Genomic DNA, 22528 nt, shown 5'->3' on the forward strand with positions numbered 1-22528 from the left:
CCGCGGCTGCGATTTGATGCCGCGACCTCCCGCGCTAAATCCGTCTGCGCATACTTTCGTCGTGCTGGGCCAGCAATGGTGGTCGGAGCGTGTTGGAAAAAAGAGATATGCAAAAGCGTGACGCGTGCTTCCACGTGACACAGTGGCCAATAGAGGAGCGGAGGAGGCGGGAGGAGGCAACGCCGGGGAGAGCGGGGTGGCGGAAAGATGTAAGAATGGCGCCACTTTTGGAAAACTGAGGGGTTTTACGGCATCGCGGCCCACGCAAGAGGCCGCCATTCTGCCATAAAGTCTGCCTTTGTGCATAACGTTCGCCGCTAACGTTTTCTGGTAAACATGACGGTTACAATAGCTGCGGTGACCAGAAAGCGTGAGAAGCAGTCAGAGATCTTTTAATGCTATCGTGTTCCACTCATAAATGCGAAGCTTAAGCGTCCTTCAAAATTTTAATCCAGTCTTTCGTATCTGCCAAATTGTTCATTTTTTATCTCTCTTTCCTTGCCTTCTTTCTTCCCCCTCTTTCCTGAAGAGCAGGTAGGCTCCTTCTGGTGTCAACTGCTAACTTGCTCCTTGATCTTTTTTTGTTTCTTTGAAGTGTATACATGCTTTTAAACCTAATACTTTTGGAATTATTAAAAAAGATAATAATAATTATTATAATAGTAATGATAACCTATTTGTTGCTCTTTTTGGTGACATTTCTATATTTCTATGCTGTACAGAGAAGTCATAAAAGAAAGGCCAGGAGGTTATTTCCGTGTATGCACTGCATGTAATAGTACCTTGGCATTGTTGTCCTAAATTTATTTTCTAGATACCTTTTTACAACCTGTATTTGTGCGTTACACCTTTATGTTCTTCTTTAATAATTATTGGTGTTGCCTTGTAAGCACTGCTTCCGTTGGTCCACACAGACGCGCCAGTGTGCTTGAGTGGACAGGAAGTGCAATTAAACTTAGTGGACAAGACGGTATTATTATTGTTACTGTCTTATTACTTGGTGAGCAAGTGGTGAGCGGTGCTTTTACGTAACCGGACAGCTTTAAACACGATAAGTAACCCCTTGAATTGGCATCGTTACTGCGTAGTTCAGGGCACACAGTTTAAGAATCAATGACAAAGCCACAATCGCCGTCATTTATTCCAAGCTCGGTGTTGGCAGCCACGGCATGCGATGCCCGGCCCACTGGTTTCCCGACGCGGGCGCCAGCTCACAGGGGCTCGCGCTTCACTTGAGCGATTCTTCGTAGCACTTCTGCAAACGAGAAGAAGAAGAAGTGTAAGAGTGCGGCGTGCTCGTTAGCGTCATGACAGCACTGGTGCGCTATGCTGCTCCAGAAGTGGCCGCATCCGACTTTGTCTGATTAGCCACGATTTATTTTCGGGATTGCATATCTGGTTTGGAACTGGAAAATTTCTTGCCCTAGATTATTGAAAGCATTTTGAGGCGTCTACTACTCTTCCTGAACGACACCGATTCATGCCGCGTGCACGAAATAAGTTGATCTTGTTATTTTAGCCACCTTATCTTTTCCGATGCAGTATTAGGATAATCGCCACAGTTGCTCACTTTTCTACGCACATTACTAAACTAAACGCAGAATAGAATATTTGCGTGAGAAAGTATTTATTTATTTGTTCACTAATACTACAACCATGTTTGCAAGTTCTTTGCAGGATGCACATACACCCACATAGAATATAGGATATATATATATTCTGATCTGTAGAAAAACACATACAAGCACAAAGAACTAAATACAGGCACTAAAATACTTACAAAAATTTTGACATAATCAACTGCGAAAACAAACATGAGTAACATAAATAATAAAAATTAAGGAACAACAAACAGGCTAATTTAAGCGTGATTCAGTTAATGACAGTGATTCTCGTGTTAAAATATCGCCAGTAAGGTTTTGTTCCATTCAGAAAAAGTTCCAGGGGAAAAGGAATAACTAAAGCTATTACTTCTCTGGGAAAATGTTATTTTGAACTAATAGTCAGTCTTGTTTTCTTGTGTCTCAATGCTGTAGTGACAATTTACTGTCCGAAACAATAAGTTCAGGCTACAGTTACTATTTGGAATGCATCATGTAACCGCACAAAAACAAGGGACAAAGAAGGAACACACAAGACAGGCGCGGAACTTCAACTAAGATTTACTCCGGGAAATCCCACATTTATACAAGTATCATAATCACACTTGCTAATCATCAGGCAGCCATCACTCGACGTTGGCATGCGGGCGTGAGTGCCACAGATTTGCTTGTAAATATTTGAACTCTTTATCGCTCAATGACACTGAAGAGCTGCTTACGCAGCTGCCAGATTGCATTTTTATACAGTAAGCTTCACAGATTTCTCAGTTCAGTTGTGACGCAAACATCTTCAAGACTTTAGTGTCGCGGAACCTAGGCGTGCAATTACGACAGTATCGACAATGGTCAGCCAGTTTGCCACCCCCCGCCAATCCTTCGACTCCTGCGCGGTGCTCCTGCAGTCTGACGTTTAGGCACCGTCCCATCTGCCCTATGTAGCTATTGCCACAAGAGAGAGTTATCTGGTACACTACCCCTATTCTGCATGGGTCGAACCTGTCGACGTGCTTGATACCACATTCATTTCTTTTGTTCTTACCCTGCACCATGTTGCACATACCCGCCAGTATTTTGGGCGCCGTGAAAACCACCGGTACTTCACATTTTTCAGCCACCTTTTTGAGGCGGTAGGATATTTGGTGGTAGTACGGGATGGCAACATGTCAACGACGTTGCGGCTCTACGCTTGGGCGGAGCTCTCATGGGCCCCGCGCTTCCTTGGCAAGGGTTTCTAGAACCGAGGTGACCACATCATACTGAAATCCTGCGCTGTGCAGTCTTTGCAACTGTAAGAACACGCAATGTTGCATTTAATGCTGGCAGGACTTATCAAGAGCAGCACGCAGGCAGTTTTTTGCAATTCCCCTTCTTACAAGCTTCGAATGAGCAGACTGGTAGTTTAAAATACCTTTTTTTGATCGAGGCTGATACCTCCAGCACGCATGGGTTCCAGCAATAACAATCAAAATGTCCAGGAACTGCAGGCATCCATGTGAAGGAAACTCAAAGGTGAAACTCAAACCAAACGCACTTTCTCGGAAAATTTCAAGAACACGCTCTACTGCAGTTGAACCGCCTCCCTCCCCAACCCCTTTCAAAAAGATGGCATAATCGTCAACATATCTAAAAATCTTAGCCGAGTAGGCTGTGTCAATGCGTTCAGCAATTCGCTTGTCACAATATGATAAAAATGTCACTTAATAAAGGGGCAATACAGGAACCAATGCACACTCCGCGCTTCTGGACGAAGTTCTTTCCATCGAAATTAACAATGGTCGCTGCCGGATAAACATGAAGAATTTCTAAAAAGTCGTCCACACTTACACCACATGCGTTCTGAAAGGCCACAGGGCCGTAGTCATCAATGGAATCTCTAATGGCGCATAGCAATATATCTTGTGGAATGGAATAAAATAGGTCAATGACAACAATGGAAAACGAAAACAACGGTTCCCTCGAGCCTTCATGATCACGAAGAAATGCGATAAGCTCCTCGGAATTCCTAATCATGAACGGGTCCTCAAATCTGAGCAAGCGCAAGTGTTTCTGCAGAAACTTAGAGACCGTCCCCTGCCACGTGTCACGTTCCGATACGATGGCTCGGAAGGGAATGCCTTCTTTATGCGTTTTCGCGGAGAAGAAAATGCTAAGCGCTCCGCTCTTTGCACCCTTGATGCCCAAACCAAGATTTTTCAAGTTACACCTATCACACAGACCCAACGCTAGCTTTTTTAGCTTAGCGGCAGTGCACGTCTTGATGGAAAAATTTTTTGCGACAGCTTCCCTCCCCTTCTGACGAAATAACGAATTTGGTAGAACCGTAAAACTACCTTCTTTATCAGAAATCATTAAAGCCAGATCATTCTGCTTGAGGTACTCGACAGTTCGCTTAACATCGCGCTGCTGGTTCTGCTTGGACCACTTCGCTGCTCCAGATCAAGCCAGATCAAGCAGAACGATGAAGCAAGTGTTCCTTCTTTGTCCCTTGTTTTTGTGCGGTTACATGATGCATTCCAATAACGACCACCAACTAGCCCGCTTATCCCTGTTAAATAAGTTACTATTTCTTGGAACAATAAGGGGACCCGCTTTACTTGCGTTATTAAAAGACAACTCCAAAAAGTTCTGGAGTGTTGTTAAAGGTTCTCGCGAAAACAACAGTGGCGTTGCCGTTTCTCGTTCGCCATGTTGTTACGTGTTCGACGAAGCATCTTCAAAAACATATTTAGAATAGAGTGCTGAGCGCCTGCCACAATATTGTGACACGAACTTTCCTACAATGTATCCTGTAGTAATTGATTGTTATGGTATCGTTGGCCTTATTAACAATTTAAAGGTTTCGTCATCGTGCGCTGTCAATGGTGTAAACGCAAAGTTTTTGAAAAGTACGGTTGCTTACTCCTCCATTTTTTTGTATGAACTTTTCGCTCAGTCTCTAATTTCTGGTGTGTTGCCTTGTGATGGCATTAAGGTGGGCAAAGTGGTACCATTGTTTAAATCTGGTGACACTCATTCTGCGCTAAATTATAGGCGAATATCATTGACCAGTGTTCCTTGTATGATTTTTGAACGTGTCATTTATTCTTACCTGGTTAACTTTCTTGAAGCTAATTCTTTTTTCACATCTCATCAGCACGATTTCAGGAAGGCATTCTCCTGTGAAACGCAATTAATTTCATTTACTAATGACCCATTAGTAGCTCCACACTGGGGACGTTATATTGATTGTGTATTCTTAGATTTCTCTAAGGCTTTTGACCTTGTCTGCCATGAACTACTTTACCTTAAGCTCAGTAAACTAAATCTTGGCTCTAACATTCTCGCTTGGATAAAGAACTTTTTGTTAAACCGACAGCAATTTGTAACTGCCAATAGCTACGATTCTTCTCTCTGTCCTGTCCCTTCAGGGGTACCTCAAGGTTCTGTCCTTGCGCCCCTTCTTTTTCTAATTGACTCAAACGATTTACCTGATTGTGTTAATTCCTCTTTTAGGCTTTTTTTGCAGAAGCCTGTATTGTATGTCGCATGATTTCCTCTGATAAGGACACATCGCTACTAGAGACTGACCCTAACAATATTTTTGATTGGTGTAACACGTGGGAAATGAAACTCAGCGCAACGAAGTGCAAAATAACGAAAATTTTTCGTAAGCTTTCCACTAACGCTTGTGAGTATAACATAAATGGTTCCCCTCTCGAAGAAACGAGTACTTACAAATACTTAGAGGTCCACATTTATTCTAACCTGTCTTGGCAACCACACATTCATTATATTGTCAGTAATGCTAACCGCACGCTTGGGTACCTGCGCCGTAATTTTCCAGTGGCCCCTTTTTTTCTTAAACTCCTTCTTTATAAAATTTTGTCCGTTCCAAACTAGAATATGCATCAGCCGTGTGGGATCCATTTACTGAAAGTCTCATTAATCACCTTAAAGCTGTGCAGAATCGTAGCTTACGCTTCATTTTTTCCAACTACTCCCGTCTTTCCTGTGTTTCATCTATGAAAACAGCGTTACAGCTTCCATCCCTTTCCTTACGCAGGAAAATAGCACGTATCTCCTTATTTCACAAGATTTACTACAATTGCTCTCGTCTTAAGCAGGAATTAGTTTCCCACCCTTCATTCATATCACCTCGTATTGGCTATTGTTATAAAGTGCTTGTTCCTAGTTGTCACACTAACCAGCACTTTCATTCTTTCATCCCTGAAACTTGCAATGAGTGGAACCACTTGCCCCCTCCACTGTATCTATTACAGACCCCAGTGACTTTAAGAATGCGCTTGAATATGTTACCTAACATTTGCTTTGTGTTTATTTCCTATTTATTGTTCCCACGCCCTTCTGTAACGCCCTATGGGCACTGAATGTATTCAAATAAATAAATAAATAAATACGTAGCCTCCTAGGACTTCCGCGATCGAGGTGCGCCCGTAAGAAAAAAGAATTTCATGGCCTTTTTTGTACATTTTCAAGTTTCATGATGTTGCTTTTAGAAGCATCAAAGATCAAATTATAAGTTGTAGTTTCACGTAATACGTGCTCACGGCAACACTGCCCACACCAAAAGCTGCCTTTATTCTAAACAACTCGCTTTTATACATTTGCACTGGTGGAGCCATCTCTTGGGGGAAACGTAATACATAACACACTGAAGAGACAGCTGCCGTCGGTGTTCGAAATAACATTAATTCCCCTTTCATGAAAAAAATAAGAAGAGCTTGTCAACAAACCTTAAACATATCAAGAAAACACGATGAATCTATATTAGGCGCACTTCAAGAAGACTAGAATTTAGTATTAAAAAAAACAACAAACAAACGAAAATTCATTCAGTTTCCAACATAGTTTCCAAATCTGACTTGGGGCTTTCTGTCGCGGGAAGACCTACGAAGCACGATTCAATTGTCCGGCTCGTCACTTCTAGGCATTGACTCCTGCCGCTCGTCTCGGACAGAAGGGTGGCTAGGCTGTAGAGGCTGAGAATTTGGTGATTCTATGCTGCCGTCAGAAACTAGCTGAACTGCACTGGTGGAAAGTCTGGTTGCACGACTGGTTGCTGCCAGACCAACTTGATTGTCCTGTCTCACTTGGGACAGCAGAGAGTTCTGAGGCATTCCAGGTTCGCCCATCCTCCAAGCAAAATAACCAGCGCCCTATTCGTTTGGGATATTCAGTGGCACCCCAAATCTAGGTGTACCCTTTGGACCTAGAATAGATTTAGCCACTCTTACGTAATGCCCCAATCGAAATTTTGGCTCCTTGGATGCCCTGCCGCGGTCGGCATGCAACTTCCTCTTTTCCTGGCTCTCTTGTACGTGACGCCTGAGCCGCTGCATTTTCGTCACGAGATCCCTGCGCAACTCGAGTTTTGGCAGGCCAACAACATCAAGTGTTGTCGCCATCCGCCGGCCATGAAGCAGCGGGCGACAACCCCGTCGAGCTATCAGGTGTGGCTCTGTTGATGTCGAGGTACTCCATTGCAGCAACCTTAACGGGACGCTATTGCAGCAGTGCTAGCTGGATGTATATCTTCCGCACACGGTAAACTTTTTCTCAGATTGTTGACCTGTGGGTGAAATATCGCAGAAAAAACATGGTTGATACCTCTAGCTTCCAGAAATGTCTCAAACTCAACTGACGTGAACGGTCCACTATGTTACGGCACCAACTGGATAGCCTTCTCGTGCAAAAACTGCCATGAAAAAATTTACGCCTGTTTTTGATGTACTCGTAGTGTAGCTGCAGAACACTTCTGGCAATTTATAGACATAGCCCACCGCGGTGGTTGCATACCTGCAGTGTGCTTGTGCATGTTCAAATGGTCTATGTCAATCCAAATGGATGCTTGCGGAAGCTGAATCAGATTTAGCGACGTTGCCGAAACTTCAGTGCTTTTCTCGGCCGACTGGCAGACTGTACAGTGGTTGACCATGCTTTCCATTTGTTTGTAAAGTCGTGGCCACCAATACTTTTCTCGGAGACGTCGCCTCGGCTTTGCAATCCCAGGGTGCGATTCACGAGCGAGTTCTATAAACCGAGGTACCAGCTTTCCTGGTATAATGATGCGCTCTGCGCACATGAGCAACCCCTCAGCGGTAGTCAACACATCTCGAACTTCATAGTATGGAATAAAGCCAGGCGACAGCTTAGTTTGGGCTGGCCATGCTTCCTGGACGTACTTGAGAACATTCTGAACCATGCTGTCTACAGCGGTTGCCAGTTCGAGGTTATTTAGGTCCGCTGATAACGCCGCCAAGGACGCAAGTTTTTCGTCAAACTGCAGTCCACCCTCTACATCTGGTGCAGGCAACCGAGACAAGGCATCTGCTACCTTTCCTCGGTTATACATACTCGGCGACACATACTGTGAAGTTGTAGTACACCAGACGTGCTATCCACCTTTGGATATGCAGATCACGGTGACCGGAACTGTGAGAAAAGAGTAGTGTCACTAGGGCCTGGTAGTCTGTTTGCAGCGTGGAGTACCTGTGCCACAAATGCACGTGCCATTTTTCATACCCCCAAAGGCATGCCAACGCCTCACGTTCGCCAGCCGAATACTTCCACTCAGCTGCGGTTAATGTTCGCGACGCAAATGCAACTTGTGTTCGTGCTATATCCCTCTACTTCCTGCAGCGATGCCCCAAGGCCATGAGCGGACGCGTCGGTGGCTACGAGGACCGGAAAGTTGGGGTCAGACATGTGCCGGACTTGGTGGGAGGCGAGACGTTTTTTCACTGGGGCAAAGCTAGAGTCAGTAGGTGCATTCCAAGCGAGTGTCCTTGCGAAGAAGGCGACGCATTGGTTCTACTTCCTCGGCTATGCGTAGAACGAACCTTGAATAATACTCGAGGAAACTCAAAAAGGAGCGCAACATAGTGGAATCTGAAGTTGTAGTTGGATGCAGGGTTGGATGAAGGGTTGCTATACCTTCAGCACTAACGCGATGCCCAAGGAATGAGACCTCAGTGACATTGAATGTGCATTTCTCATTCCGCTAGGGCCCCGCTCCCCCGATATGACGAAGGAGCTACTTGAGGTTCTCTGTGTGCTCCTGCTCGGTATTCACACTTGTTTCAATCTATGGAGGCCCTTGTGCGCGATGAATGCTGTAATGGCCCTGCTCTCCGGATGAACTTGGTGGTATGCTGATGCTAAGTTTAAATGCTGCCGTCTTTTTTGCGTATACAGGGGTCGAAACAAGTATGACGCATCGATTCTTTCAATGACATCCACCGCATCCAAACGCTTCAGATCGTCGACCACTGGGGTAGCCGCCTTAGCTTCAGTGTGACCGGAGATACTACCGACTTTATTTTGATCTTGTGTTGAATTCGCCTTACTAGTCCGAGTTCTGGCGCGAATAAATGGAAAAGTATGGCGTTCAGTAGTGCTGACAGACCAATTCGGGAGGTATCCCAAGGAAAATTCACATCACTTACTTCACTCACATCACATCACTTTATTTTCCTTAAAGACCCCTTTTGGGGTGTTACATAAGGGGTGGGGTTTACAAAATGCAGCCGTTAAGAGAGGTCGAAAATGTTGATGACTGACTACAAATTCGTGAACAACACGTCATGGAAGTAGACGCGAGTTGATTTGCATCAGTGGACGGAGGCAGGCCGCGAAGTTCTTCACCCCTATCTGCAGCCGGTGAGATCGCATAGCGTTCAACCCAAGCCGTGTCGTGTCTTACGGTGTAGCATACAGGTAACCTCGGCTTGCCCTGAGCTGTGAATCACGCGAGCACGGAATGAGCCAAAAACTGGAATCTTCTGCGTTGAATAGTCAAACAGCGTGACGATGGCAATGCTGAGCCACACTTTCTCTTGAAAAATGTTTCGGAGGTGTTGTTCTGCAATAATTTACACGGCAGAACCCGTATCGACGAGAAGCATTGCGCTACGTGTTAATTCAGGGCCGCTCGAAGTCGGATGAGCAACTTACACATTAATTAGACCCCTGGGCGCGGAGCAGGTGGGCGGAGTACGTGGTCAGCCAGAGGCACCGTAACTTCAGCTTGCATCGTCTAACGCGTCCCTCACGCCGCGCAGAGAGACAGACATGCCCCTGTGTGTTCTCAGAACTCCAGCCGAGAAGCTCCAGCGGAATGGTAATCGCATTGAAGCAAGGTGCGCCCGCACACGCGCAAGTATACGACACCGTTAGTTCAGATGCAGAAGCAATTGGGTGCGTGCGGCACACGCTGCAGCACAGCGGCGCAGGCGCCCAGACGTGATGCTGCGGGAACAGAAGGCCGACACTAAGCAACGTCGACAAAACCCTGCAGTTAAAAAGCGCCAAGCGGATCACGCCAGCCATGAGCATGTCGCATTAAGGGAACGCCAGGTCAACACAAGGCGACGAGGCCAACAACACCCTGAAGTTCTAACTGACGCTGCTCGCGGTCATCAATTTTTTACTGTTCATGTGTCCACACAGGCCACACCAGGCGTGTTTATTTATTTTATTTATTTATTCACAATACCTTACAGGGCCCAGAGGCCAGTGAGTAAGGGGGACGAACAAGGATATTATAAGAAATACAAAATATACAGGTCAAGAAAGCGAAAGGCAAAGCATTGCACAGGGCTTGTACAAAAAAAGCAGCAACAAACATAAGAGCAAAGTACTAATAATAATTGAAGTATACAAATACAGCACAAATGTCTGACACATGACTCAAGAAAAAATAATAATAAAGCAGGGGTTTACAAAAACAAAATAGCCAAGAAGTGCGATATTTTATACAAGACAAGGTTTAACGTCACAATGTCACTTGAATATATTCGCGCAGCTGATTATGGAATGATTGATGGTTGCATATGGATGAAATATTACCGGGAAGATCATTCCAAAGAACAATGGCACGTGGAAGGGCTGATGAATTGAAGGCTTGTGTTCTTCCATATATGCGCTTGATGCTGCACTGATTATGTAAACGGCTCGAAATGCGTGACGGCGCATCTAGAGGTAACGCAGATTGCCTGGTGCAGTGGCGATATTTATGAAATACGCATACAAGAGCGATTGAATGACGAATAAGTAATGGCTCAAGAGAGATATCAAGTTCTATCTGTGTTACGCTCGAAAGGGGACTGTTGTTACGTGTAATGAAGCGAGCGGCTGTATTTTGTATGGATTCTAGTAAGTTTATTAGATAGTTTTGATGTGGGGGGACCAAATGGATGCTGCATATTCTAGCTGTGGCCGCGCAAGTGTTAGATACGCCAGTTTTCGAACATTGTTAGAATTCCGCAGGTTCTTGCGCAGATATCCCAGTGTCCTTGAAGCTTTCGCACAAATCGTGTTGACATGAGTGGCCCATGAAAGATTATGCGTGAGGTGAATACCTAAATACTTTTATGGTGATGCCTGAGACAATACCGTGCTATCTATGAGATACGAGAAGTTAGAATTGGTACGCTTGCAGCTAAAAGAGATAACCTTGCATTTATTTGAGTGAAGTGTCATTTGCCATTTATTACACCAACTGGAAATTAGGTTAAGGTGACTTTGGAAGACGAGATGATCATCCATGGAATTAATGGAGCGGTAAATGATGCAGTCATCAGCAAAGAGTCGTAGACGAGAAGATATGTTAGCGGGCAGGTCGTTAATGTATATGAGAAACAATAAAGGGCCAAGAACACTGCATTGAGGTACACGTGAAGTTACGTCACAGAGTGATGAAGTAAAATTGCTAACTGTTTTAAACTGTTGGCGGAAAGAAAGAAAGTAACGAATCCATGACAGTGTAAAAGAATCTAGGCAAATAGCAGATAATATTGAAAACAAACGGGTATGTGAAACGCGGTCGAAAGCTTTAGCAAAATTTAAAAAGATGCAGTCAGTTTGTAGCTTAGCGTCCATGTTAAAATGCGAATCAGTCGTTAATTCTAGCAGTCGGGTATCAGAAGAAAATCCTTTTCGGAAGCCGTGCTGTTCAGGAAAAAGGAAGGAATTATGTTCGAGGTGACTGTAAATGTGAGAAGCGATAATGTGTTCGAATAATTTACAGCAAATGCATGTCAGTGAAATTGGACGGTAGTTTCCGGGTGAATTTCTGTTTCCTCTTTTACCTAGTCCTAGTTTGCCTAGTCAGCTTACATTTACTGCAATTCACACGGCTACTACAGCTTCGATCCTCGCACATCGCATTCATTGCTTCGCTGTTATGGTGAAACTGTGATTTTATTATTAAGTGCGAAATTGTCAGGTGACGCAAGGACCAAGGAACGCGCGGCAAAGGAACACTTTTCTAACACGTCCCTGTGCTTTGCCGTGCGTCCTTTCTTGTCCCCCAGATTTTCGTTTACCACACTGCATAAGCATGTGGGAGGCGGCGCGAAGAGGTAGCCGCCGTAGCCACGGTTTATTTAGGCCGGTCAGCCATGGTGCAGCGTGATCTAGGGAGCGACCGACACCGCGGCCGCTCAGGTCGAGCGCGCTAGCGTGTTCTATTCTCGCACTCCCTGCACGTGAACTCATTTTTAACGCGATAGCGTTAAGGAGCTCGTGTCGCAGAAAAGCCGGTGTCGTCGGCGTCGGCGTCGGGTGTCGGCGTCGGCGTCCGCGGCGTTGGCCGTGAGCGATAAATCATGGCAGGCACTTCATAAATAAAAAGCAACTTCCAAGATGGGCTGGGTGGGAATCGAACCAGGGTCTCCGGAGTGTGAGACGGAGACGCTACCACTCAGCCACGAGTTCGATGCTTGAAAGCGGTACAAAAGCGCGTCTAGTGAATGCGGTGTTGCCTTAGAAACGAGCCGTAGAAAGTTATACTGCGGTGTATATCGGTAATTATGAGCATGTAACTTACAGAAGTCGCATTTACACGAATAGCGAAGTACGTTTCCGCTACATTTCTTCTGCGCTTACCACACACGCAGAGCCATCTTGCGGCAAACAATAGACCCCCTCCTCTCAATGTACGGCGCTGCCCCGACAGGTGGCGCGCCGTGCGCGCATTGGGGCTGTGCGCGGACCGGTGCCAGGCGCCTCGCGTCCCCGACCCCTCTCCCCTGACGACGCTTCGCCGTGCTCCCACACGGGTTGCAGAATCAAGCGCCGTTCCTTTCTTTAGATTACTATCTATCTATCTCTCTGCCCGTGCCGATCACGACGTTTGGCTGGCGTAGATCGTTTCCCCCTCCGAGACACCGAGTTCTTTGCTTCGTTCCGTTTGTTCAGGCGCGCGTGTCGTTGCCGCGCCGAACGCTGCGTTGCTTGACGCTCACCGCGTGATAGGTGGGCGCAGAGTCCGATGCGGGGCGCCTCGTAAGTGATCACTGTCTGAGCGCATTGTCTTACACCCCTTGGCGGGTCGACGGCAACGCTGTCGCGTTCCACTCTTGAAGGCGAAGCTTAAGCGTCCTCCAATTTTCTTCGCCTCCTTTGGAGGCGATACTCACGCCGCTACAGGGCCTCCCTCCTAGTGCGAAGCGCGATTGAAAGAAACTGCAATGGTAAAGTCCAGGTAAGGTGTGCAGATTGTTTCGTCGTTGGTAGTGTCAGGTTCAGGCATTCTGGGAGAGATGTACCAGGTAGCACCGGCAGCGTAGGTTGTGAGCGAGGCGCAGCCACAGTGGTGTTGTAGTGAGAAATGCCGACCTGCCGCAGGTTCTCGTTGGTCTCCGGGCCTGTTGAAGCAGGAGCTACAAAAATAGACCATCTGGCAGCTTGGGACTTGCGTGAAGATAGCGCAAGTGTTGATCGCTCACGATGTAAACGTAGAAGTGACGCTCGAGCCGATGAAACCAGATGGCATAGCTGCTCCTGTAAAGCTTCGGTAGGCCATGTATCCGCGGAAATTGTGAGCACAGAACATGGGAAGGCTCGTCTGCTGCTACTCGCGGTGAAATTTCGAATACGGATAGCATAACGGATGCGGTAGTCGCTGAAGACATCGCGAAGGCTGTGCTTGTGGCGTCGTCGTGCTTGCGAGAGAGAAATATGCGCCTAGTGAATTCGGAGCCTCTGAATCGGTCATGAGTGAGGTGTCATGAGTGAGGCAAAGCGGACAGCTTGCGGGAACGTCCAAGAAAGGAAGGCGGCGGGCCTTAGAGTAGCTGGAAGCGCGTGCGTTCGGCCCAGTGAATTCTTTGGAGAGAGTCGTCGCGCAGCTGCCTTTGAGCTGGGGAGAAGGCGATGGAGTGAAGCTTTGATCTTTAGACTCGCGCGTGCTGACGATCCGCACGGGAGAACGCAGGCGATGCGGGATGGCGACACACAGGTTACAGGATGTTTCAGATGGCGAGAGCGGTTTTGATTGAGCATTCGAGGTGATCTAGTGAGCAAGGACGACTGCCCGCAAGTCGTCGTTAAGTCCGGGCCGGGGGTTTGCAACCGGAGCCTGGGACGCAGCCGGAGCCTGGAATCTTGTTGATACGGAAGTAGCTGTCCAGATGGATGAATAAGATATCCGGCATGTCGAAGTAGAACTCCCGGACATAGAAATACCGCCGGACGTCTGCCGGACCGCGTAAGGACACGTCACTCGCCTTTGTAGAGTCGGTGAGCTGACGCTGGCATGGCTGGGCTCGTTCGTCCGGGTCACCAATTTGTGCGTTGACACTGGCGCGATTGGGCTCGGTCGCCCGGATCTCCAATTTGTGGGAGCCGGCGCGAAGAGATGTCCGCCGTAGACACGGTTTATTTAGGCCGGCCAACTATGGTGCAGCGTGATCTCGGTAATGGACGACACCGCGGCCGCTCAGGTCCAGTGCGCCAGCGCGTTCTACTCTCGCGCTACCTGCACGTGAGCCAAATGTTCTTCTTCGACTGCTTTGGAGGCGATAGTCGCGTCGCTACAATCACATAAACCGGTATGGGGCGATAAAGAAAACTAGCGCCGTGCCTTTCGTGTATCTCTGTGTGAATACCGTAAAACGACTGCCGTATTACTGAAATGAACTTTTTCTTTTTTCCTCAATTCAAAAGGTGTTTTTATTTTTTGGGGAGAGAGAGGGAGAGAGGGAAAGAACCTTATTTCTTAGAGCATTGCTTCGCTGATTCCAGTTAGCGCGCATTCAGGCTAACACCTGTGCTATATACATTGCAAATCTTCGGCTGAGGTTATGCTTCACAAAGTGGTGGCACAATATTCTTTTTTCGCCTGCTTCCTCACATAACTATTTGTATGACTCCTAATGTACTTGGAATTTTCTGAGTCAAAGCCTAACATTTCCTTCTCTCCCATCGATTTGTAGAATCAACACGTGCGTTCTTCTTCACCTCTGTTTCCATATATAAAAACGTAATCTCGACTGTTCTGGTGTCTCGCACGTAAGCTCTACACCTATGTGTGCGCTCTAGAAAGTGTTGAAGATAGCCTCACTGCTAGCACCTACTTGGCATGTGCGTTTCAGACAGAGCTGGCAATCATCTACATATCTAAATACTGCCAGCATACCCGACGCGTTAAACTGTTGCACTAGCTTGCGGTCACCCGCCATGGTGGCTATGGCGTTGCGCTGCGAAGCCCGAAGGCGAATACCCACCGCGGCGGCCCCATTTTACGGCAGCGAAATGGGAAAAAGCCCGTGCATTTGGTGCACGTTAAAGAACCCCAACCGGTCGAAATCAGTCAGGAGTACCCCACTACAGCGTGCATTAAAATCATATTTTGGCACGTAAAAGCCTAGAATTTTATAAATTTATAATGCGGTCACCTACCGCCAAAGACACGTCAGAAAATAACGGCGCAGTAGACAAGCCTATCGAGATGCCTTTCTCGTGAGATAAACATATTGCCTTCTAATTCTATTAACTGCGAACTTAGACAAATCTTCAACAGGTCAAGAAATACTTTTACATAAAACCCGCACTCATTCTGAAATTTCAACTTATTGATACAAGTCACAAACCATCTTTAAACAACGCGTGCAGTTTCGTGCGCCCTCCAAGAGGAGAAAGGCGTATTGGTGAAAAATACAAAGGTATTATGGCACGTGCATTCGCCGCACGCACTCGCATCGTAAGTGACCGTTGTCGGGGAATGCAAGAAGAGGTAAAGTGACGCTCGAGAGAGAAAGAGAAGAAGGCATTCCCAACTCCTGTTCGGAACGCGCCAGTCGTCTTTTTATTTATTCCCCGGGCACCAGTTAGCTCACCATAAATAGTTGCGTCAGAACCCCTTGAACTGTTGGTTACAATATCAAATATGTCAATCGCCGACTCCGCAACACCGACAAATACTTCCTGTCGTACGTTAAGAAAATGGCTTCACAAAGCAAAAAGTTGGCCTTACGCTTACTTGTGCTTATTTCACAGACTTCCGCAGTATCAAGCACGCGACAATTGCGAGAGTCATCGGCAAATTGACTAACGTGGCTGCCCTAACAAACGGTGTGGACTGCCCACAAGGAACCATGTCTGCCCCTGTGACTTGAAAAGGACAACGCACCCATGGTCGCAGCTACATGGCAGCGGAGGCGACGAGCAGAGTGGGCGCTTACTTCTGCTTAATTCACAGGCTTCCGCATTCAAGCACGCGACCATTACGGCAGTCATCGGCAAATTGACTAACGTAGCTGCACTGACAAGCTGTATGAACCGCCCAAAAGGAACCACGTCTGCCCTGGCGACTTGAAAATGACAACGTACCCATGGTCGCAGCTACATTGCAGCGGAGGCGGCGAAAAGAATGGGCGCTTACTTCTGCTTATTTCACAGGCTTCCGCATTCAAGCACGCGACCATTACGGCAGTCATCGGCAAATTGACTAACGTGGCTGCACTGACAAGCCGTGTGGAACGCCCACAAAGAACCACGCCTGCCCCGGTGACTTGAAAAGGTCAATGCACCCATGGTCGCCGCTACTTGGCAGCGGAGGCAGCGAGCAGAATGGGGGCTTACTTCTGCTTATTTCACAGGCTTCCGCATTTGAGCACGTGGCCATTACGGCAGTCATCGGCAAATTGACTAACGGGGCAGCACTGACAAGCTGTGTGGACCGCCCACAAGGAACCACGTCTGCCCCGGTGACTTCAAAATGACAACGTACCCATGGTCGCAGCTACTTGGCAGCGGAGGCGGCGAGCAGAGTGGGCGCTTACTTCTGCTTATTTTACAGGCTTCCGCATTGAAGCACGAGGCCATTACGGCAGTCATCGGCAAATTGACTAACGGGACAGCACTAACTAGCGGTGTGGAACGCCCACAAGCAACAACGTCTGCCCCGGTGACTTGAATAGGACAACGCACGCATGGTCGCAGCTACTTGGCAGCGGAGGCAGCGAGCAGAATGGGGGCTTACTTCTGCTTATTTCACTGGCTTCCGCAATCAAGCACGCGGCCATTACGGCAGTCATCGGCAAATTGACTAACGGAGCCGCACTCACAAGCTGTGTGGAACACCCACAAGGAACCACGCCTGCCCCGGTGACTTGAAAAGGTCAACGCACCCATGGTCGCAGATACTTGGCAACGGAGGCGTCGAGCAGAGTGGGCGCTTACTTCTGTTTATTTCACACGCTTCCGCATTCAAGCACGCGGCCATTACGGCAGTCATCGGCAAATAGACTAACGTGGCTGCACTGACAAGCTGTGTGGCCCGCCCGCAAAGAACCACGTCTGCCCCGGTGACTTGGAAAGGACAACGCACGCATGGTCGCCGCTACTTGGCAGCCGAGGCGGCGAGCCAAATGGGCGCTTACTTCTGCTTATTTCACAGGCTTCCGCATTTAAGAACGTGGCCATTACGGCAGTCATCGGCAAATTGACTAACGTGGCAGCACAGACAAGCGGTGTGGACCGCCCACAAGAAACCACGTCTGCCCCGGTGTCTTGAAAATGACAACGTACCCATGGTCGCAGCTGCTTGGCAGCGGAGGTGGCTAGCAGAATGGGTGCTTACTTCTGCTTATTTCACAGGCTTGCGCATTCAAGCACGCTGCCATTACGGCAGTCGTCGTCAAATTGACTAACGTGGCTACACTGACAAGCGCTGTGGACCGCCCACAAGGAACCACGTCTGCCCCGGTGACTTCAAAAGGTCAATGCACCCATGGTCGCAGCTACTTCGCAGCGGAGGCGTCGAGCAGAATGGGCGCTTACTTCTGCTTATTTCGAAGGCTTCCACACTTTCAAGCACGCCGCCATTGCGACAGTCATCGGCTAATTGACTAACGTGGCAGCAGTGACAAGCCGTGAGGAACGCCCACAAGGAACCACGTCTGCCCCGGTGGCTTGAAAAGGAAAACGCACCAATGGTCGCAACTACTTAGCAGCGGAGGCGGCTAGCAGAATGGGCGCTTACTTCTGCTTATTTCACGGGCTTCCGCAGTTTCAAGCACCCGGTCATTGCGACATTCATCTGCAAATGACTAACGGGGCAGCACTAACTAGCGGTGTGGAACGCCCACAAGGAACAACGTCTGCTCCGGCGACTTCAAAATGACAACGTACCCATGGTCGCAGCTACTTGGCAGCGGAGGCGGCGAGCAGAATGGGCGCTTACTTCTGCTTATTTCGCAGTCTTCCGCATTTAAGCACGTGGCCATTACGGCAGTCATCGGCAAATTGACTAACGTGGCAGCACTGACAAGCGGTGTGGAACACCCACAAAGAACCACGTCTCCTCCAGTGACTTGAATAAAACACGCACCCATGCTCGCAGCTACTTGGCAGCAGAGGCGGCGAGCAGAGTGGGCACTTACTTCAGCTTATTTCACAGGCTTCCGCATTTGGGCACGCGGCCATTACGGCAGTCATCGGCAAATTGACTAATGTAGCTGCACTGACAAGCGGCGCGGACCGCCCACAAGGAACCACGTGTGCCCCGGTGACTTGAAAAGGACAACGCACCCATGGTCGCAGCTTAGCAGCGGAGGCGGCGAGCAGAGTGGGCGCTTACTTCTGCTTATTTCATAGGCTTCCGCAATCAAGCACGCGGCCATTACGGCAGTCATCGGCAAATTGACTAACGTTGCTGCACTCACAAGCTGTGTGGACCACCCACAAGGAACCACGTCTGCCCCGGTGACTTGAAAAGGACAACGCACCCATGGTCGCAGCTACTTGGCAGCGGAGGCGGCTAGCAGAGTGGGCGCTTACTTCTGCTTATTGCACAGGCTTCTGCATTTGAGCACGTGGCCATTACGGCAGTCATCGGCAAATTGACTAACGGGGCAGCACTAACAAGCTGTGTGGACCGCCCACAAGGAACCACGTCTGCCCCGGTGACTTCAAAATGACAACGTACCCATGGTCGCAGCTACTTGGCAGCGGAGGCGGCGAACAGAACGGGCGCTTACTTCTGCTTATTTCATAGGCTTCCGCAATCAAGCACGCGGCCATTACGGCAGTCATCGGCAAATTGACTAACGTTGCTGCACTCACAAGCTGTGTGGACCACCCACAAGGAACCACGTCTGCCCCGGTGACTTGAATATGACAACGTACCCATGGTCGCAGCTACTTGGCAGCGGAGGCAGCGAGCAGAATGGGGGCTTACTTTAGCTTATTTCTCAGGCTTCCGCAATCAAGCACGCGGCCATTACGGCAGTCATCGGCAAATTGACTAACGGAGCCGCACTCACAAGCTGTGTGGAACACCCACAAGGAACCACGCCTGCCCCGGTGACTTGAAAAGGTCAACGCACCCATGGTCGCAGATACTTGGCAACGGAGGCGTCGAGCAGAGTGGGCGCTTACTTCTGTTTATTTCACACGCTTCCGCATTCAAGCACGCGGCCATTGCGACACTCATCGGCAAATAGACTAACGTGGCTGCACTGACAAGCCGTGTGGAACGCCCCAAAAGAACCACGTCTGCCCCGGTGACTTGAAAAGGACAACGCACCCATGGTCGCAGCTGCTTGGCAGCGGAGGCGGCGAGCCAAATGGGCGCTTACTTCTGCTTATTTCACAGGCTTCCGCATTTAAGAACGTGGCCATTACGGCAGTCATCGGCAAATTGACTAACGTGGCAGCACAGACAAGCGGTGTGGACCGCCCACAAGAAACCACGTCTGCCCCGGTGTCTTGAAAATGACAACGTACCCATGGTCGCAGCTGCTTGGCAGCGGAGGTGGCTAGCAGAATGGGTGCTTACTTCTGCTTATTTCACAGGCTTGCGCATTCAAGCACGCTGCCATTACGGCAGTCGTCGTCAAATTGACTAACGTGGCTACACTGACAAGCGCTGTGGACCGCCCACAAGGAACCACGTCTGCCCCGGTGACTTCAAAAGGTCAATGCACCCATGGTCGCAGCTACTTCGCAGCGGAGGCGTCGAGCAGAATGGGCGCTTACTTCTGCTTATTTCGAAGGCTTCCACACTTTCAAGCACGCCGCCATTGCGACAGTCATCGGCTAATTGACTAACGTGGCAGCAGTGACAAGCCGTGAGGAACGCCCACAAGGAACCACGTCTGCCCCGGTGGCTTGAAAAGGAAAACGCACCAATGGTCGCAACTACTTAGCAGCGGAGGCGGCTAGCAGAATGGGCGCTTACTTCTGCTTATTTCACGGGCTTCCGCAGTTTCAAGCACCCGGTCATTGCGACATTCATCTGCAAATGACTAACGGGGCAGCACTAACTAGCGGTGTGGAACGCCCACAAGGAACAACGTCTGCTCCGGCGACTTCAAAATGACAACGTACCCATGGTCGCAGCTACTTGGCAGCGGAGGCGGCGAGCAGAATGGGCGCTTACTTCTGCTTATTTCGCAGTCTTCCGCATTTAAGCACGTGGCCATTACGGCAGTCATCGGCAAATTGACTAACGTGGCAGCACTGACAAGCGGTGTGGAACACCCACAAAGAACCACGTCTCCTCCAGTGACTTGAATAAAACACGCACCCATGCTCGCAGCTACTTGGCAGCAGAGGCGGCGAGCAGAGTGGGCACTTACTTCAGCTTATTTCACAGGCTTCCGCATTTGGGCACGCGGCCATTACGGCAGTCATCGGCAAATTGACTAATGTAGCTGCACTGACAAGCGGCGCGGACCGCCCACAAGGAACCACGTGTGCCCCGGTGACTTGAAAAGGACAACGCACCCATGGTCGCAGCTTAGCAGCGGAGGCGGCGAGCAGAGTGGGCGCTTACTTCTGCTTATTTTACAGGCTTCGGCAGTTTCAAGCACGCGGCCATTGCGACAGTCATCGGCAAATTGACTAACGTTGCTGCACTGACAAGCGGCGTGGACCGCCCGCAAGGAATCACGTCTGCCACGGTGACTTGAAAAGGACAACGTACCCATGGTCGCAGCTTAGCAGCGGAGGCGGCGAGCAGAGTGGGCGCTTACTTCTGCTTATTGCACAGGCTTCGGCAGTTTCAAGCACGCGGCCATTGCGACAGTCATCGGCAAATTGACTAACGTGGCTGAACTGACATGCCGTGTGCACCGCCCACAAGGAACTACGTCTGTCCCGGTGACTTGAAAAGGACAACGTACCCATGGTCGCAGCGGCTTGGCAGCGGAGGCGGCGAGCAGAATGGGCGCCTACTTCTGCTTATTTCACAGGCTTCCGCAGTTTCAAGCACGCGGCCATTGCGACAGTCATCGGCAAATTGACTAACGTTGCTGCACTGACAAGCGGCGTGGACCGCCCGCAAGGAATCACGTCTGCCACGGTGACTTGAAAAGGACAACGTACCCATGGTCGCAGCTTAGCAGCGGAGGCGGCGAGCAGAGTGGGCGCTTACTTCTGCTTATTGCACAGGCTTCGGCAGTTTCAAGCACGCGGCCATTGCGACAGTCATCGGCAAATTGACTAACGTGGCTGAACTGACATGCCGTGTGCACCGCCCACAAGGAACTACGTCTGTCCCGGTGACTTGAAAAGGACAACGTACCCATGGTCGCAGCGGCTTGGCAGCGGAGGCGGCGAGCAGAATGGGCGCCTACTTCTGCTTATTTCACAGGCTTCCGCAGTTTCAAGCACGCGGCCATTGCGACAGTCATCGGCAAATTGACTAACGTGGCTGAACTGACATGCAGTGTGGACCGCCCGCAAGGAACCGCGTCTGCCCTGGTGACTTGAAAAGGACAACGTACCCATGGTCGCAGCTACATGGCAGCGGAGGCGGCGAGCAGAATGGGCGCCTACTTCTGCTTATTTCACAGGCTTCCCCAGTTTCAAGCTCACGGCCATTGCGACAGTCACCCGTAAATTGACTACCGTGGCTGCACTGACAAGCGGCGTGCACCGCCCACAAGGAACTACGTCTGTCCCGGTGACTTGAAAAGGTCAACGTACCCATGGTCGCAGCGGCTTGGCAGCGGAGGCGGCGAGCAGAATGGGCGCCTACTTCTGCTTATTTCACAGGCTTCCGCAGTTTCAAGCACGCGGCCATTGCGACAGTCATCGGCAAATTGTCTATGTGATAATATAAGGTATGCGGAGTGGGAAGCATAAACATATGGAAGGTAGTGCGCCGTGCGGTTGCGAAGGGGACGCCGACTCTTTGCAAATACACGCGAGAGAGGCATAATCATCATCGACACCGATTTGGGAGCGTCGACAGTGGCGCCTCGAAAAGCGTGGCGCGAGAGAGTGTGGCCCGTGGCGTGAGCAGTGCGCGAGGTTCGGTGTTCGAGGGAAAAGAGCTTCCTGGCTGGGCGTCCGGCCCATAGAAGCTGTTGCCGCCCGCGTGACTTAGCCCACCCGAATAAACGCTGTCACCCGCTGAGAGGCTTGCTCGCCAAGCTCTTCCGCTGGGCAACTGGTCCCGGAGGGCTGGTAGTTCTGAACCTGGGCGAACTAGCGTTCGGGTGAGCGACCTCAGGGCCACCCCGCCAGGTTTGGACGTGACCCGGTGGCTGCTGCTGTGGGCTCCTGTGTGCAAACCCCGCCGGAGGGAAACCGGGCACGCGGAGGCTCCGGTATATCGACTGTGGCGCAGGGCCACCTGAGCCCCGCGAGGCGGTCCGACTCTGCTGTCCGACCCTTCGGCCCGACATCGGTTC

At 49.6% G+C, this 22528-nt stretch overlaps 1 protein-coding gene across 2 annotated transcripts in view; it reads right to left on the reverse strand.

Moving 5' to 3' along the window:
* Positions 1-1102: 1102 nt before the first annotated feature.
* The window catches only part of LOC142576684 (uncharacterized), a 268560-nt gene continuing 247134 nt past the window's right edge, over positions 1103-22528 (reverse strand). For both annotated transcript variants that reach the window (XM_075686916.1, XM_075686915.1), the window contains one exon: positions 1103-1255. In XM_075686916.1, the coding sequence (XP_075543031.1) occupies positions 1229-1255 (27 nt within the window). In that variant the 3' untranslated portion in view covers positions 1103-1228. The remainder of the gene's footprint in view (positions 1256-22528) is intronic.

The sequence above is a fragment of the Dermacentor variabilis genome, chromosome 3 (genome assembly GCF_050947875.1).
Source record: "Dermacentor variabilis isolate Ectoservices chromosome 3, ASM5094787v1, whole genome shotgun sequence".
NCBI classification, from domain to species: Eukaryota; Metazoa; Arthropoda; class Arachnida; order Ixodida; family Ixodidae; genus Dermacentor; species Dermacentor variabilis.